Here is a 17,760-nt window from a genome sequence, read left to right on the forward strand (position 1 = left end):
AGCCACACTTTTCCATAAAAATGTGCACTCCCATAGAAAACTGTATGGTCTCTAGCACATTCTTCCTGGTTCTTTGATTCTGATTCAATGAGAACTATTTTATAATCAGAGGCTCAGTGCGTGAAATTCATGCACAGGAGGTGAGAGGTCCCTCAGCCTGAACTGCTCCTCTCTCAATCCGGGACCCCATGGGGGATGTCGGGCCTAAACTGGCAGTTAGACATCCCTCTTGCAATCTGGGACGCTGCATCCACCAGTGACCATACTTTTCATACAGGTGAAAGGCATCTTTCTGTTGTATGGGCAGCTACATTTTTTAGCCCTGATTATAAAAAATAGTACATAACATGATCCTTCTGAGGCAGTAGTGCCATTTTCCCCATCTTATGGGTGGCAAACTGGGGCAGAGAGAAGTTAAGTAATTGGCTTTGTCACACAGTTATAAGTGTCGGAATCAGGGCTGACCACAGAATGTGCAAGCCAGAGTCCATGCATGTCATCACTGCATCAACCTGTTTGTTCAGTGTTAGAGTAGCCTTGCCAGGTTTGAATTTTTAAATCTAAGAGACAGTTCCCAATATAGAGGGTAGGGTCTCTAGGCCTGGTCTGCAATCAGGGTAATCTGTGGGGCGACCGATGAGTGGGGTGATAGGGGGGCCCCCACCTGCCCCCACCTAGGCTGGTGGCCTGGGCTGCCCACTGGCCAGCCCTGCTCCCTGATTGCTGCCGCAGGTCACCTCCCTCTCAGGGCAATGCGCTTCATCGCAACCAGTCATTCTGCCGGTGGTTCCACTGTTCGGTTGATTTGCATATTAGGGTTTTATTATATAGGATTCCGCAAATCATAGGTAATTGATAGACATACAAATTCTGTGTTTCTTCCTCTATTGTGGGAGGGATGAAAACCCCACACTGGTGAGTCTCCCCACACAATTCATGTCAACATTTCTTTACTCCATATAAGAAGTTTTCATGTGTATTCTTAAGAAGGCTAAATGGTCAGCCGTCCAGCTGAGGGTAGTTGGGTGGGGTGGACAGCTGCCCTCTCCCCACCAGGACTCTGTGTCCTCTGCTGCCCTCTGCTCCCCTCCAGCTTCCCATGAGTTTGGGGAAGAAAGTCTCAGAGGCAGCGGGGTCCCAGCGGCCGCCCTAGAGGAGGGGAGAAAGTGACTAAGAGCTGGGGGTCCTAGAGGCATCGGCAGCATGGGTCCCAATGCTGTCCAGCCCGCCCTGTGGCTATGTACCCTCCGAGTGACCTCCCATGTGCCCTGGCCAGGCTGCTAGTCCCTCATGTCCTGGGAGCAGCAGAGCCCACCCTCTCACTGCTGCCACCTGCTGGCCAGCCCCTCCTGGGACAGGTGTGAGGGGCAGCTGAGAGCCCCCCTCAGTGGCAGGACCAGTCTGACCCCTGACTGGGGTGCAGAGGCTGAACTCAGGTCTGTCTCCCCCATCCTACCTGGGCTCCTGGTTTGAGCCCTTAGAGCTGTGGTTCTCAATATTCTGGCCCTTTAAATACAGTTCCTCATGTTGTGACCCAACCATTACATTATTTTCGTTGCTACTTCATAACTTTAATGTTGCTACTGTTACGAATCAGGACCGGGACCAGGGACCAGGGCTGCCACCTGTCCCGTGTGACCCTGCGCAGGTCACTAACCCTCCCGGGCCTCAGGTTTCCTCTCCTGTTGTCGAGTAAGACTCCCTCCACGTTCTGCGTGGAGTAGGGTTCGGTATCTGAAAGAGGAGCCGCACAACAAATGAGAGAAAAGGACACGAGATAATTTTGCAATATTGGGGGACCAGGCGGCAAGTCCGGAAGGATTTCCACCCATGCGCAGGCCGCTCCAATCTTTTATTGATCTGGAGTAGCCCTTAGGGTAAGGAGGTTTCAATGACACACAGATCAGCAGACAATTTCCAGGAATAGACAAAGTATCTGATTAGCTCATCAATAGATTTCCGGGAGTATCTGATTAACAATAATCAACAAGGATCTACATAAGTACCTAAGGAATTCAGTGAACTAAGGTGGGGATGCTTCAACTATTATTACCTAAATTAACTGGGTGTTTCCTAGATTAACTGGGTGGTGCACAGCCCTGACCTTTGCTAGGACTTTCAATGGCTACTAGCTTCTGGGGGGTCTCTGTCTAAACTCAGCTAGTGAAGACAATGAATGGACTCCGGCATCCTGTGAAGGGGACTCTCATTCCCACCTCAAGACTTTTCAGAATAAAACGAAACAACACAAACTTATGCGACTGAGCACGTGCATTGTGGTTGCTGGCCGTCAAGTTCTTCTCAAGTTATACTATTGTGTGTCATATTCTATGTTTTCAAAGACTGCTGGACCCCACTTCTCTGTTTCGTCCTCGATTGTAAGGGGAAAGGGAGGGCAGAGGTGGACATGGTCCTCAGGTGGCGGGCGCAGGATCCAGGCAGAGGCCAGGGTGTGCCCTAGTGTCAGGCAGGGTGGCCACTGACCTTGCTTGCCCAGGTGTTGGGGTCCAGCCCCAGCAGGTCCAGGGGTTCCCAAAGGTGTGGACGTCGTCAGAAGGAATGACACGGAGGCAGCGTTCAGTTGATCAGCATAGCCAGGTTCTCTCTCCAGGTTCTCCAGCCAAGTTCTGTCTTTTTTCTCCTGTTACATTGGTACTTATACCAGTTGGTTTTAATCCTATCTATTCTATTCCAAAGGTTAGGGCATTTGTTATCTTCATTCCAAGGTCACTACTCTACTGTTCTGCTAAGCTACAAGGAAGTAACTGAAAGAGATTATCCTAAGTAAAGATTATGTAATGGAAGCCTGATTGTTCATAGTTAAGGTGATTAACTACTGGCCTGGCACTTAGTTAAGGGGTTTTACTGATTTATTCCATTCCTTAGTCCTGTTAATCCCTAACTCCAGGGAAAAATCCCCACCTGGGGAAACAAGCTTTCTCAGAGAGGTGACCCTGGTTAGAACACATAGTGCTAAGAAGGGGAGCAAACTTATTAAGAACAGTATGCCATATACGCCAGGTCCCTTGAAACATATGCCGTGCAGATGTTCCTTCCCTGCAGCGACTGTGTCAAGCAGCAAGGATGGACCCGCTTCCGGCACCCAGGATCAGAGGCTCCTGGACCAGGCCGCCCGTGCACGCTGCCCATCTGTAGAGCCTGCTCCCACAGGACCCCGTGGCAAGGAAGGACACAGCTCCTAGACACGGAGGTTCACACCCGGCCCTGGGTCCTTGGCTGCCAGGGGCCTGGTGGCCTCTTTGGAGCTCCAGGCCCCTGGGACATCCTCCCCCAGGTCCCAGCATCTCATCCCCATCTGCCGCTCCCACCCTGTCCCCGAGCTCCAGGGAACCAGGTCCCAGCATCTCATCCCCATCTGCCGCTCCCACCCTGTCCCCGAGCTCCAGGGAACCAGGTCCCAGCATCTCCTTCCCATCTGCCGCTCCCACCCTGTCCCCGAGCTCCAGGGAACCAGGTCCCAGCATCTCATTCCCATCTGCCGCTCCCACCCTGTCCCCGAGCTCCAGGGAACCAGGTCCCGGCATCTCATTCCCATCTGCTGCTCCCAACCTGTCCCCGAGCTCCAGGGAACCAGGTCCCAGCATCTCATCCCCATCTGCTGCTCCCACCCTGTCCCCGAGCTCCAGGGAACCAGGTCCCAGCATCTCATTCCCATCTGCCGCTCCCACCCTTGTCCCCAAACTCCAGGGGACCAGGTCCCAGCATCTCATTCCCATCTTCTGCTCCCACCCGGGTCCCCGAACTCCAGAGAACCAGGGCCCAGCAGATCCAGGGCAGGGGTGCAGGCAGAGCCGGGTGTCAGGCAGCCCAAGCCCGCGGCTGCCTCAGGCGGTGAGAACTGAGCTTCCTGAGCAGGGGCTGAGACCGGGTGCCCTGCGGGGGTGACCTGTGGTGGCCAGGGGAAGGATGGACACGGAGTCCCGGGCACCCCTGGCACGTTCGGATGTTTGAACTGAGGAGCCGGCGGGCGGGTCTGCCACCTTCCACTCTGAGGCAGGCTGGCAAGCCCGAGGCTCCCAGCTCTTGTAAATGCGGCACACCCTGGGTCAGGCAGTGGGTGGGGGTTCAGCCACCCCGCCCTCCTGCAGGGCTGATGGACTCGCCCCCGTGCTGGGAGCAGGGAAGGTGGGAGGCCCTCCCCAGGTGACCCCTCCCAGGGCAGCCCAACCCCCCCGAGTGGGAAGCAGGGAACCAAGGTCCTGAGGGGCAGCCTGTCCTCAGAGGGTGGTCCGAGCTTCCTGGTGGCCGAGGGCTGCTCCCGCCCTTGCCTGGTCCCTGCACTGTGCCCCCCCCCCCCGCCCCCGTGCCAGTCTCCGCCTCAGGAGTCTGCCCATGCCAGCCCCACAGGTGGCATAGCACACGTGCAGGGCTCTCTGAACTGGTTGTCTGTCTAATGACTATAAGCATCCGTGACAATGTTTTCCTGTAGCTCCTCTAATGACAGACTCTTTTCTTTAAGACTTTAATTTTTATTTTTCAGTTCCAGTTTGCAGTCCGTGTGATTTTGTGTTGCTTTCAGGTGTACAGCATAGAGGGGGACAGTCACATACTTTACAAAGTGGTCCCCGAGCACGACAGTGCCCCCTGGGACCACACCCAGTGACTGCAATATTGTTGGCGAGGTGCCCTGTTAGTCACCAGGATGTAAAGTGCAAATTATTTTCTAAAAGCGCTTGGTTAGTATGGTTTTCCACCAAAGGCTTAAGGAGTGGTGATAGTGGAGGCTGGGAGCTGGGGACACAGAGGGCAGAGACCCCCTTTCTGCCCCATTCTCCCCTGGAAATGACTCCCCACCTCCTCCTGCCCCTCCAGTCCCCACAGGACACCCCAATTCCCAGCAGCCTGGGCAGGAGGCCTCTGAGCACTGGGGTCTCCAGAGGGTCCCCTGCCTCCATCACTCTCCCTCAGCCCTGCTTCTCTGGGTGGCCAGGAGAAAGGTGAGGCAGAGAAGGAAGTGGTGGGACAGAGAGGAAGAGGGAGGAGGAATGGCTTCTTATTTCACCACCATTTCCTCTGGGGCTTTCACCCATTTCTCCACGCCCCAGGGGAGGGAGCAGCAGGCAGGCTTGGCCCAGAGAGCCCCCAGCCAGGCCCAGAGGCAGAGGGGCAGGGGCAGGTCCTGCATAGGCCCAGGCCTCACCTCCGCCCTGACCCCTCCCCACCTGCAGTCTTTGCCTTCCTCAGCTCTTCTTCCCAGACAGGCTGGGCGGCTGCTGACCCCGCCAGCTCTGGCACCCTCTCCTCAGGGTGGCCGCTGCCACCCCAGCTCAGACAGAGGGCCATGGCCTGGGAGGCCCCATACCTGCTGCCCCTTGTCCTGCTGCTGCTCCTGGCCTCAGGTGAGGGCAGAGGCGAGGGGAAGAGGAGGAGGATGGATGCTAGTGAGGTGGCCTGAGGGGCGTGTAAAAGAGGGGCGAGGTGGTGGGAGGCGGGTGAGCCGGGGATGGGGGTGTGGTGGGGGGGCACTGAGTGGAGCAGAGAGGACTTCCTGAGGAGGGGGCTCCTCTCAGCTCTGAGGCAGGCAGGGGGCTCCCTGACCTGAGGGTTTGTTCTCAGGCTCCTGGGAACAGCAGCCACTGCTGCTGCAGAAACTGGAAGGGGAGGAAGTCTCCATAAGGTGCGATTATCCAGTCCAGCAAGATTGGACGAGGAAAACCTGGTGCAGAGTAACATCACCAGGAACTTGTACCTTATTAGTCACAAATCCCAGGCTCGGCCGTGACCCTGGAAACCCACGATACATCATCAGGGATTACCCCGGAGAGAGGTACTTCACCGTCACCATGACTGCGCTGGCAGAGCAGGACTCGGGCTTGTATTCGTGTGGATTCTATGACTCTTCCCGGATCAACATTCTCAGAACCATCCGTCTGGTGGTCTCTCAGGGTGAGTCCTTCCCTCTGTGGGTGCTTCTCAGGGTCCCTGAGCCACAGGAAGCTGATGCTGGAAAGGCCCTAATCAGGCCCCCCAGCCCCCGTGGCTGAACCCCGGGCCCCTTCCTGAGGTCGCCTCTGGTTACAGGCAGAACCAGCGCCAGAACTCAGACTGCAGGCTCCGGTGAGTTCTCCCTTCCCCAGCACACACACTTCTCCGAACACTTGTTGCTCACAGGGCTCCCCGCTGACTCCTACCCATCACCGAGCTGCCTCAGGCTTGCCCAAGCCTGGCTATGGGTCCATTCCGGGCACCCCTCCCCTGACCCTATTCCCACCTTCTCTCCAAGGGCTGTGCTTGAGGCGGGTCACAGGTCACTGTGAGGGCTCAGGGAATGCAGGCAGGCAGGGGAAACACACAGTGAGCAGACATGGGACTTCGGGGTGAGGCTGGGAGCTTCAGGGGCCAGAGCTCAGACGGCCTGGGTCCCACTCTCTACCCACCCCTGATACATGAGTGACCTTCAGCCTCAGCATGGGAAGCTTGAGGCTCCTCCTTACCCTGGGCCCCTCCCCCATATGCCTCCTGAAAGCGTCAAAGGTGCACAGCCCCCCTACATTTCCCCGTGATGGTCAGGCGTTAAACAGTACCTTCGAAGACCCCCGCCCAGCTGCTGAGCCTGCCCAGCTGTTCCGTCATCTGGGTACCAGGCGCACACAAATGAGCTGCTCGGTCATTCTCTGCCCAAGCCTGGGCTCATTGCCCACTGCATGTCGGGCACGGGGCTAGGCCCTGGAAGGGGAATGGAACCCTGAGACATAAATAAAAGGCTATGATGCAGGGTGTGGGTGGCATAATGGAGGCCTGTTGGATGGAGGCCCAGAGGAGGGAGAGGGCCAGGTTGCTGGTGAGGCCAGGAGTATGGACTTGCCTGCAGGACTCCCCACAGGAGGTGACATCACAGGCCGGCGGGGGTGGGGGTGGCGTAGTTGGGGTCGAGCAAGCGGGCAATGAGGGTAGTTGGGGTCTATTTCTCTTCTGAAGCCCTCACACAAGCCTCGAGTGTTACTGCACAAGTCCCACCAACCAGCCGCGGAGGACAGGAGCTGAGCCTGCCGCCTGGCCGGGCCCTTTCCGAGCTGCAGGTGATGGCTATTGTTCTGACTTGCGGATTCGTCCTGAACAAGGGCCTGGTGTTCTCAGTCCTGTTTGTCCTTCTCCGGAAAGCCAGGGCCTCAGGTGAGTGGGGGCCGAGGCTGGGCTTGGGGTGGAAATGAGTGAGGGGACCCAGATGGTAGCTGCAGACAAGAGCTCAGAGGGGCCATGTCCCAGGGGTTCCCCAGAGTTTACCCCCTGACTTTGCCCACTTCTTTGCCCAGGAGGCAGGCCCAGCCCCCGGAACCCTGTGAATGGCGCTGGGCTGGGCTCACCAGGGCAGGGAGACCTGGGGGTGGGAGCGGCCAGCATGGTTTTGGCTGCTCTGCAATCCAGTCTTTTCTTCAGAGGAGGGAGGGAGGCTGAAGCCGGGACTGGCATGGATGGATCACCTGCAAATGCTGTCTATTTCTCTCATTCCTCAGGCGAGCCAAACCCAGGGGAGCAGCAAAGTCACCCTTTCAGGAGCTGACGGGCATGCCTTCCTCCCCTAGCAAACATCACATCCTCTCTCTGTTCCCCAAACGAACAAACAAATAAACTGATCTCTCAGGGAAGAAAAAGGCTTCAGAAACTTCTTTTGTGAGGTCTCTGCCCAGCCCTTTTCTTACTGAGAGAAACGTACTGAGCAGAAAGTGTGGGGAGCTGGGAGGAAGGAGACCCACTGAACTAATCAGAGGCCCAAGAAAATGGCAAACTATCTTTTATAAAAATGAAATACAACACGTGGGACTCAGAGGATCATCCAAATGAACCTGTGCTTGTTCCCGTGCTGCTGTTCAGACCCTCTCTGCTGGGGCGTGTCTGGCCCTCTGGTGAAGCCTCTGGCAAGACCCATCACTCTTCTGGTCATTTTTTAAAAACATTTTATTTTTAAATTAAATTTACTGGAGTGACATTGGTTAATAAAATTATAAAGGTTTCATCTTCTAGTCATTTAAAAAATAGGCTATTTTTTAGATCAGTTTTAGGTTTCCAGCAAAATTAAGGACCGTTCGTCTGGTTTTATGGAATTTATTTTTTTCCACCTCCATCCCCCAGCTGCACTTCCTACCCGTTGCCCACAGGTATCCTGTTAATATAGTTAATGCATATGTCCTTTCACTCTACTTCCCATACATGTATTTACATTTGTGCGGGTCCTAGAAAACACATAGAAGTGAGTCATGTGCTTTATTTTATTCGCATTTCCCTCTGACCTTCAGGGAATGACTCTCAAAGCCACACTTTTCTATAAAAATGTGCACTCCCATGGAAAACTGCCTTGTCTCTAGCACATTCTTCCTGGTTCTCTGATTCTGAGTCAATGAGAAGTATTTATAACTAGAGGCCCAGTGTATGAAATTCGTGCACAGGAGGCAAGGGGTCCCTCAGCCCAGCATGTGTCCTCTCTCAATCTGGGACCCCTCGGGAGAGGTCGGGCCTAAACTGGCAGTCGGACATCAGTCTCATGATCTGGACGCTGCATGCACCAGTGGCCATACTTTTCATACAGGTGAAAGTGTCTTGCTGTTGTATGGGCAGCTACAGTTTTTTGCCCTGATTATAAAAAGCAGTATATAACATGATGCTTCTGAGGCAGTAGTGCCATTTCCCCCATCTTATGGGTGGAAAACTGGAGCAGAGAGAAGTTAAGTAATTGGCTTTGTCACACAGTTATACGTGTCAGAATCAGGGCTGACCACAAAATGTGCAAGCCAGAGTCCAGGCGTGTCATCACTGCATCATCCCGTTTCTTCCGTGTTCGTGTTAGAGTAATCTTGCCAGGTTTGAATTTTTAAATCTAAGAGACAGTTCCCAATATAGAGGGTAGAGTCCCTAGGCCTGGCCAGCAATCAGGGCCAGCTGTGTGGTGACTGGTGAGCAGGGTGATCAGGGGGGTGGCCCCGGTGGCACCCACTTTGGCTGGTGGCCTGGCGCCACCCACTGGCCAGCCCAGCCCTCTGATTGCTGCTGCAGGTCACCTCCCTCTCAGGGGGCAGTGAGCATCATAGCAACCAGTCATTCTGCTGGTGGTTCCACTGTTCGTTTGATTTGCATATTAGGGTTTTATTATATAGGATTCTGCAAATCATAGGTAATTGATAGTCATACAAATTCTGTGTTTCTTCCTCTATTGTGGGAGGGATGTAAACCCCACACTGGTGAGTCTCCCCACGCAATTCATGTCAACATTTCTTTACTCCATATGAGAAGTTTTCATGTGTGTTCTTAATAAGGCTAAATGCTCAGCCGTCCAGCTGAGGGGGCGGGGCGTCCAGCTGCCCTCTCCCCACCAGGACCCTGTGTCCTCAGCTGCCCTCTGCTCCCCTCCAGCTCCCCCATGAACATGGGGAAGAAAGTCCCAGAGGCATCGGCAGCAGGGGCCCCAGAGCTGTCCAGCCCGGCCCTGCAGCCATGTACCCTCTGACTGACCTCCCATGTGCCCTGGCCAGGCTGCTGGTCCCTCAAGTCCTGGGAGCCAGCAGAGCTGACCCTCTCACCACAGCCACCTGCTGGCCAGCCTCTCCTGGGACAGGTGTGAGGGGCAGCTGAGAGCCCCCCTCAGTGGCAGGACCAGCCTGACCCCAGACTGGGGTGCAGAGGCTGAACTCAGAACTGTCTCCCCCAGTTCCCACCTGGCTTCCAGGTCTGTGCTTTTGGAGGGAACTGAAAGCCCTTCAGAGTCCCCTAAAGGGGGGCACAGCTCAGCGAGTAGGATTGCCACACCCCTCACCCCCCTCCCTGCGTGTCCTCCCCTGTGGTGAGAGGAGCCACCGTGACACAGGGAGACAGATCAGGGCTCCCACAGTCCAGGACTGCCTGGTGAGGGTGGGTGGGGCCAATGGGGTGAATGTAGTTCAGGAGCCAGACCCAGTAGCCTGCCATGTCTGCCTGCCTCACAGGCTCCTGGCTCTGACCGGGCCCCTCCTGCAGGGAAGGCTGGACAATCAGGGCTGCATTTGTCCCCTGAAGAGGGGTCTACAGCCTGGACGGGCTGGAGAACACGTGGGTCTAGATGCGGCACCTCTACTCGGCCCTGGGACAGGGACCTCCCAGGCGGGAGAGCAAAGGTCATGGTCAGGAGACCGACACAGCGAGGGACTCAGTGGGGCCACTCCAAGATGGATATGGGGAGAGAAGGGGGACTGGGGGAATCCTATGGGACCATAGGGAGGAGGCACCTCTTCACTGTGTCCAGGAGAGGGCGCCAGAGGGGAGACTCAACTTGAACTGGCTGGCCTGGTGCTCACACACACACACACACACACACACACACACACACACACACACACACACAATCTGTCCTCCCCATCAGGAAGGTGTGGCTGCCACCTGCTATGCAACTTGGAGGGAGTTGAACTCCCCTGGGGAAAACGGGTCCCCCGCAGCTCCCCTCCATGGACCCTGACAGCAGCCAGACTGCCCTGTCTCCTTGGAGGGCAGGCTGTCCCGTGGAGAGCGCTGCACAGGGCTCAGGACCCGGACCAGGGACCAGGGCTGCCACCTGTCCCGTGTGACCCTGTGCAGGTCACTAACCCTCCCGGGCCTCAGGTTTCCTCTCCTGGGAAAGGGGACACTCATTCCTACCTCAAGACTTTTCAGAATAAACGAAACAACACAGACTTTATGCAACTGAGCACGTGCGTTGTGGTTGCAGGCCCTCAAGTTCTTTTCAAGTTATACTATTGTGTGTCATATTCTATGTTTTCAAAGACTTCTGGACCCCACTTCTCTGTTTTGCCCTCCATTGTAAGAGGAAAAAGAGGGCGGAGGGGGACATGGTCCCCAGGTGGTGGGTTCAGGATCCAGGCAGAGGCCAGGGTGTGCCCTAGTGTCAGGCAGGGTGGCCACCGACCCTGCTTGCCCAGGTGTTGGGGTCCAGCCCCAGCTGGTCCAGGGGTTCCCAAATGTGTGGACGGAATCGGCACAGAAGGAATGACACGGAGGCAGCGTTCAGTTGATCAGCATAGCCAGGTTCTCCTACCAGGTTCTTTTTTTTTTTTTAACAGTTTATTATAATTTATTTTATTTAACAATCTAGGAAGTTCGCAGCCATCAGCAGTTCCAGTGCAATTTCAGGTGCAATTGGGAATTCAGGAATTTCCCTGGAGCTGTTAGTGTAGCGAACCTTGTAAGTAAAATACATGCACACTTTTGATAGCACATGTGAAGGGATCTCTCTAAAGCTGACTTCATTAGTTTCCTTCTCAGCAAATTGACCAGGGCCACTCAACATGGCTTTTATTGTTTCTGATGTTAATGCATGTTCTCTTTTTACAATAAATTCATGACCATCTGAAGATATCAATTTGACATACATGGCATCAGGGCCTTCACAGCCATCATAGGTTTTCTCTTCTCCATCCATTATGTTCTTATGAAATTCTACTTCGCTTGCACAGGAAGTTTAGTAGTTTCCTTATTGTTGAGTATGTTTTCCCCTGACGTTCTGTGTGGTTCAGCGTTCAGGTCTGAAAGAGGAGCCAAACACAAATCCCACCAGGTTCTGTCTTTATTCTCCTGTTACATCTGTATTTATACCATTTGATTTTAATCCTATCCATTCTATTCCAAAGGTTAGGGTGTTTGTTATCTCCATTCCAAGGTCACTACTCTACTGTTCTTTTAAACTACAAGGAAGTAACTGAAGGAGATTATCCTAAGTAAAGATTATGTAACTGAAGCATGATTGTTCATAGTTAAGGTACTTAGTTAAGGGGTTTTACTGATTTATTCCATTCCTTAGTCCTGTTAATCCCTAACTCCAGGGAAAAATCCCCACCTGGGGAAACAAGCTTTCTCAGAGAGGTGACCCTGGTTAGAACACATAGTGCTAAGAAGGGGAGCAAACATATTAAGAACAGTACACTATATAAGCCAGGTCCCTTGAAACATATGCTGTGCAGATGTTTCTTCCCTGCAGCGACTGTGTCAAGCAGCGAGGATGGACCCGCTTCCGGCACCCAGGATCTGGGCTCCTGGACCAGGCTGCCCGTGCATGCTGCCCATCTGTAGAGTCTGCTCCCACAGGATCCCGTGGCAAGGAAGGACACAGCTCCTAGACTCAGAGGCTCACACCCGGCCCTGGGTCCTTGGCTGCCAGGGGCCTCGTGGCCTCTTTGGAGCTCCAGGCCCCTGGGACATCCTCCCCCAGGTCCCAGCATCTCCTTCCCATCTGCCGCTCCCACCCTGTCCCCGAGCTCCAGGGGACCAGGTCCCAGCATCTCCTTCCCATCTGCTGCTCCTACCCTGTCCCCGAGCTCCAGGGGACCAGGTCCCAGCATCTCCTTCCCATCTGCTGCTCACTCCCTTGTCCCCAAACTCCAGGGGACCAGGTCCCAGCAGATCCAGGGCAGGGGTGCAGGCAGAGCCGGGTGTCAGGCAGCCCAAGGCCATGGCTGCCTCAGGCGGTGAGAACTGAGCTTCCTGAGCAGGGGCTGAGACGGGGTGCCCTGCGGGGGTGACCTGTGGTGGCCAGGGGAAGGATGGACACGGAGTCCCCGGTACCCCTGGCACGTTCGGATGTTTGAACCGAGGAGCCGGCGGGCGGGCCTGCCACCTTCCACTCTGAGGCAGGCTGGCAAGCCCCAGGCTCCCAGCTCTTGCAAATGCGGCACACCCTGGGTCAGGCAGTGGGTGGGGGTTCAGCCACCCCACCCCTCCTGCAGGGCTGATGGACTCGCCCCATTGCTGGGAGCAGGGAGGGTGGAAGGACCTCCCCAGGTGACCCCTCCCAGGGCAGCCCACCCCCTGGAGTGGGAAGCAGGGAACCAAGCTCCTGAGGGGCAGCCTGACCTCAGAGGGTGGTCCGAGGTTCCTGGTGGCCAAGGGCTGCTCCCGCCCTTGCCTGGTCCCTGCACTGTGCACCCCACCCACCCCCGCCCCCGTGCCAGTCTCCGCCTCAGGAGTCTGCCCCTGCCAGCCCCACAGGCCGCACTGCACACGTGCAGGGCTCTCTGAACTGGTTGTCTGACTAAGCAGCTGTGACAATGTTTCCCTGTAGCTCCTCTAATGACAGATTCTTTTCTTTAATATTTTAATTTTTATTTTTCAGTTCCAGTTTGCATTCCGCGTGATTTTGTGCTGCTTTCAGGTGTACAGCATAGAGGGGGACAGTCACATACGTTAGAAAGTGGTCCCCGAGCACATCAGTGCCCCCTGGGACCACACCCAGTGACTGCAATCTTGTTGGAGATATTGGTGCCCTGTTCGTCACCGGGATGTAAAGTACAAATTATTTTCTAAAAGCGCTTGGTCAGTATGGTCTTTCAGCAAAGGCTCAAGGAGTGGTGACAGTGGCGGCTGGGAGCTGGGGACACGGAGGGCGGAGACCCCCTCCTCCCCTCCTCCCGCATGCATCCGACCCCCAGGTCTGCTTTGCTCTCCCACCCTTGCCAGGACCTTCCCTGCACCTCCTCCCTGGAATGACTCCCCACCTCCTCCTGCCCTCCAGTCCCCACAGGACACCCCAATTCCCAGCAGCCTGGGCAGGAGGCCTCTGAGCACTGGGGCCTCCAGAAGGTCCCTGCCTCCATCACTCACCCTCAGCCCTGCTTCTCTGGGTGGCCAGGAGAAAGGTGAGGCGAGGACAGAGAGAAAGAGGGAGGAGGAATGGCTTCTTATTTCACCACCATTTCCTCTGGGGCTTTCACCCATTTCCCCACGCCCCAGGGGAGGGAGCAGCAGGCAGGCTTGGCCCAGAGAGCCCCCAGCCAGGCCCAGAGGCAGCAGGACAGGGGCGGGTCCTGCATAGGCCCAGGCCACCCCTCCTCCCTGCCCCCTCCCCACCTGCAGTCTTTGCCTTCCTCAGCTCTTCTTCCCAGACAGGCTGGGCGGCCTCTGACCCCGGCAGCTCTGGCACCCTCTCCTCAGGGCGGCAGCTGCCACCCCAGCTCAGACAGAGGGCCATGGCCTGGGAGGCCCCATACCTGCCGCCCCTTGTCCTGCTGCTGCTCCTGGCCTCAGGTGAGGGCGGAGGCAAGCGGAAGAGGAGGAGGGATGGATGCTAGTGAGGTGGCCTGAGGGGTGTGCAAAGGAGGGGCGAGGTGGGGGGAGGTGGGTGAGCTGGGGACGGGGTGTGGTGGGGGGGCACTGAGTGTAGCAGAGAGGACTTCCTAAGGTGGGGGCCCCTCTCAGCTCTGAGACAGGCAGTGGGGCTCCCTGACCTGAGGGTTTGTTCTCAGGCTCCTGGGAACAGCAGCCACTGCTGCTGCAGAAACTGGAAGGGGAAGAAGTCTTCGTAAGGTGCGATTATCCACCCCAGAATAGTTCAAAGACAAAAACCTGGTGCAGAGTAACATCAGCAGCAACTTGTACCTTATTAGTCAACCAACCCAGGCTTGGCAAGGAGCCTGAAAACCCACGATACGTCATCAGTGATTACCCCGGACAGGGGTACTTCACCGTCAACATGACTGCGCTGGCAGAGAAGGACTCGGGCTTGTATTCGTGTGGACTCCATGAATCTTCCCGGATCAACATTCTCAGAACCGTCAGTCTGGCGGTCTCTCGGGGTGAGTCCTTCCCTCTGTGGGTGCTTCTCAGGGTCCCTGAGCCACAGGAAGCTGATGCTGGAAAGGACCTAATGAGGTCCCCCAGCCCCCATGGCTGAACCCCAGGCCCCTTCCAGAGGTTGCCGCTGGTTACAGGCAGAAACAGCGCCAGAACTCAGACTGCAGGCTCCGGTGGCTTCTCCCTTCCCCAGAGCATACACTTCTCCAAACACTTGTTGTTGCTCACAGGGCTCCCTGCTGACACGTACCCATCACCGAGCTGCCTCCGGCTTGGGCAAGCCTGGCTATGGGTCCATTCCGGGCACCCCTCCCCTGACCCTATTCCCACCTTCTCTCCAAGGGCTGTGCTTGAGGCGGGTCACAGTTCACTGTGAGGGCTCAGGGACTGCGGACAGGCAGGGGGCACACACAGTGAGCAGATGTGGGATTTGGCGTGAGGCTGGGAGCAGCAGGGGCCAAGGCTCAGAAGGCATGGGTCCCACCCTGCACCGCCCCTGATACATGAGCGATCTTCAGCCTCAGAGTGGGAAGCTTGAGGATCCTCCTAACCCTGAGCCCCTCCCCCATATGCCTGTGAAAGCTTCAGAGGTGCACAGCCCCCCTACATTTCCCCGTGATGGTCAAGGGTTAAACAGTACCTTCGAAGACCCCCGCCTGGCTGCCGAGCCTGCCCAGCTGTTCGGTCAGCTGGGGGCCTGGCACACACAGATCAGCTACTGGGTCATTCTCTGCCCAAGCCTGGGCTCATTGCCCACTGCATGTCGGGCACGGGGCGAAGCCCTGGAAGGGGAATGGAACCCTGAGACATAAATAAAAGGCTATGATGCAGGGTGTGGGTGGCATAATGGAGGCATGTTGGATGGCGGCCCAGAGGAGGGAGGGGGCCAGGTTGCTGGTGAGGCCGGGAGTATGGACTTGCCTGCAGGACTCCCCACAGGAGGTGACACCACGGCCCGGCGGTTGGGGAGGGGGTGGCAGTAGGGGGCGGGCAGGTTGGCAGTGAGGGGCAGGTGGGCGGTGAGCAGGTTGGCAGGGAGGGGCAGTTGGGCGGCGAGCAGGTCGGCAGGGAGGGGCAGTTGCTGGGGCGAGCAGGCCCCCCGGGGGGAAGTTCGGGTCTATTTCTCTTCTGAAGCCCTCACACAAGCCTTGAATGTGACTGCCTCAAGGCAGCACAAGGCCCATCAACCAGCCACAGAGGAAAGGAGCTGGGGGTGGGGAGCTATGATAACAAAGGTGTTTCTACCCCTGATGACAGAGCATCACCTAGAAAACGTGGCCCAGGGGCCAATGGGTTTGAGCAAACTTCCTCGGACTTAGAGGAAGGGGATGGACAGAAATCCTCTGCACAGAGCTGCTGGGCCATGGGCCCGGGGGGGTGTAGAGAGCACCACGTGGAGGAGGAGAAGCTGTGGAGGGAGCAGAGGAGTAACACCTGCAGAAGGGGGGTGGCCGCCACCAGGAGCAGGTGGGGACATGCACTCACCGAGTGTCAGCGACACATGGAGACAGTGGGGCTGAGTGGAGAGGAGATGGTGAGGCTAAAGCAGGGCCGGCGGTGGATTCAGACTGCGAGAGCCTTGGGCGCCTGCAGCCTGTGCACTTTGTTCTGTAGGCAATGGAAGCACGAAGGGCTTTCCCTGGCGCTTTGAGAGGGAGAGGGAGGGCTCAGTGCAGAGTGATTGATGCAGGAGCTGTGGGCAGGAGCTATGCAGAAGGGAGATATCAGGGGCTGGAGACCAGGTAGATCCCTTTGCAGTGGTTCTCAAACCTCTGGCCCTTTAAATACAGCTCCTCATGTTATGGTGACCCCCAACCATAAAATTATTTTTATTGCTACTTCATAACTGCCATTATTATTTGTTATGAATTATAACATAAATATCTGATATGCAGGATGGTCTTAGGTGACCCCTCTGAAAGGGTCGTTGGACCTCCAAAGGGGCGGCGACCCACAGGGTGAGAACCGCTGCTTTAGGGTGAGAGCCAGCACAGAGGATTATGGGAAAGTAAGGCCCAGCCTCAAAGTCCCTGCTTGGCTGCTGTGGTGGCCAGGAGGCAGGGAGCAGGCTGAGCTTCGGGGCAGATCATCCGGGGGCACCACCCTCTCGGGCTCAGGAGGGTCAAACCTAGGACTCCAACGCTGTGCTTGACCTTCCAGGCCTGCCGCCTGCCCTGGCCCTTTCCGAGCTGCAGGTGATGGTTATTGTTCTGACTTGCGGATTCATCCTGAACAAAAGCCTGTTGATATCAGTCCTGTTTGTCCTTCTCCGGAAAGCCAGGGCCTCAGGTGAGTGGGGGCCGAGGCCTGGCTTGGGGTGGAAATGAATGAGGGGACCCAGATGGTAGCTGCAGACAAGAGCTCAGAGGTTCCCCACAGCTTGCCCCCTGACTTTGCCCACTTCTTTGCCCAGGAGGCAGGCCCAGCCCCCGGAACCCTGTGAATGGCGCTGGGCTGGGCTCACCAGGACAGGGAGACCTGGGGGTGGGAGCGGCCAGCATGGTTTTGGCTGCTCTGCAATCCAGTCTTTTCTTCAGAGGAGGGAGGGAGGCTGAAGCCGGGACTGGCATGGATGGATCACCTGCAAATGCTGTCTATTCCTCTCACTCCTCAGGCGAGCCAAACCCAGGGGAGCAGCAAAGTCACCCTTCCAGGAGCTGACGGGCATGGCTTCCTCCCCTAGCAAACATCACATCCTCTGTCTGTTCCCCAAACAAACAAACAATAAACTGATCTCTCAGGGAAGTAAATGGCTTCAGAAACTTCTTTTGTGAGGTCTCTGCCCAGCCCCTTTCTTACTGAGAGAAACGTACTGAGCGGAAAGTGTGGGGAGCTGGGAGGAAGGAGACCCACTGAACTAATCAGAGGCCAAGAAAATGGCAAACTATCTTTTATAAAAATGAAATACAACACCTGGGGCTCAGAGGATCATCCAAATGAACCTGTGCTTGTTCCCCTGCTGCTGTTCAGACCCTCTCTGCTGGGGCGTGTCTGGCCCTCCGGTGAAGCCTCTGGCAAGACCCATCACTCTCCTGGTCATTTTTTAAAAACATTTTATTTTTAAATTAAATTTACTGGGGTGACATTGGTTAATAAAATTATAAAGGTTTCATCTTCTTGTCATTTAAAAAATAGACTTTTTTTTAGAGCAGTTTTAGGTTCCCAGCAAAATTAAGGACACTGTACAGTTCCCATATGGCCCTGTCCCCACAGGTG

At 56.0% G+C, this 17,760-nt stretch overlaps 2 protein-coding genes across 4 annotated transcripts; one reads left to right on the top strand and one right to left on the bottom strand.

Annotated features, from left to right (window-relative positions):
- Nucleotides 1–5,121: 5,121 nt before the first annotated feature.
- Nucleotides 5,122–17,279, top strand: LOC132237344 (natural cytotoxicity triggering receptor 2-like). 3 transcript variants are annotated; one of them, XM_059701746.1, is made up of 4 exons: nt 5,122–5,360; nt 5,578–5,907; nt 6,940–7,134; nt 7,476–7,754. In XM_059701746.1, exons 1-4 carry the CDS (start codon nt 5,303–5,305, stop codon nt 7,520–7,522), a joined length of 630 nt encoding a protein of 209 aa, XP_059557729.1. In that variant the 5' UTR covers nt 5,122–5,302; the 3' UTR covers nt 7,523–7,754. The 3 variants fall into 3 exon arrangements, with proteins under 3 accessions (XP_059557729.1, XP_059557731.1, XP_059557730.1); XM_059701748.1 differs by having other exon boundaries at nt 5,124–5,360; nt 5,719–5,907; nt 7,476–7,753; XM_059701747.1 differs by lacking the exons at nt 5,122–5,360; nt 5,578–5,907; nt 6,940–7,134; nt 7,476–7,754 and adding exons at nt 13,731–13,998; nt 14,217–14,546; nt 16,705–16,833; nt 17,159–17,279.
- On the bottom strand, nt 11,022–11,456 carry LOC132236549 (elongin-C-like). Its single transcript, XM_059699669.1, has one exon. It carries the CDS (start codon nt 11,399–11,401, stop codon nt 11,063–11,065), a length of 339 nt encoding a protein of 112 aa, XP_059555652.1. The 5' UTR covers nt 11,402–11,456; the 3' UTR covers nt 11,022–11,062.
- Nucleotides 17,280–17,760: the final 481 nt, after the last annotated feature.

The sequence above is a fragment of the Myotis daubentonii genome, chromosome 6, assembly GCF_963259705.1.
Source record: "Myotis daubentonii chromosome 6, mMyoDau2.1, whole genome shotgun sequence".
NCBI classification, from domain to species: Eukaryota; Metazoa; Chordata; class Mammalia; order Chiroptera; family Vespertilionidae; genus Myotis; species Myotis daubentonii.

Coding starts and splice junctions, on each gene's coding strand:
- LOC132236549 (XM_059699669.1), bottom strand. CDS start 11,401: ATGGATGGAGAAGAGAAAACCTATGATGGCTGTGAAGGCCCTGATGCC.
- LOC132237344 (XM_059701746.1), top strand. CDS start 5,303: ATGGCCTGGGAGGCCCCATACCTGCTGCCCCTTGTCCTGCTGCTGCTC. Junction 5,908..6,939: donor CCGTCTGGTGGTCTCTCAGG/GTGAGTCCTTCC, acceptor TCTCTTCTGAAG/CCCTCACACAAGCCTCGAGT. Junction 7,135..7,475: donor CCGGAAAGCCAGGGCCTCAG/GTGAGTGGGGGC, acceptor CTCATTCCTCAG/GCGAGCCAAACCCAGGGGAG.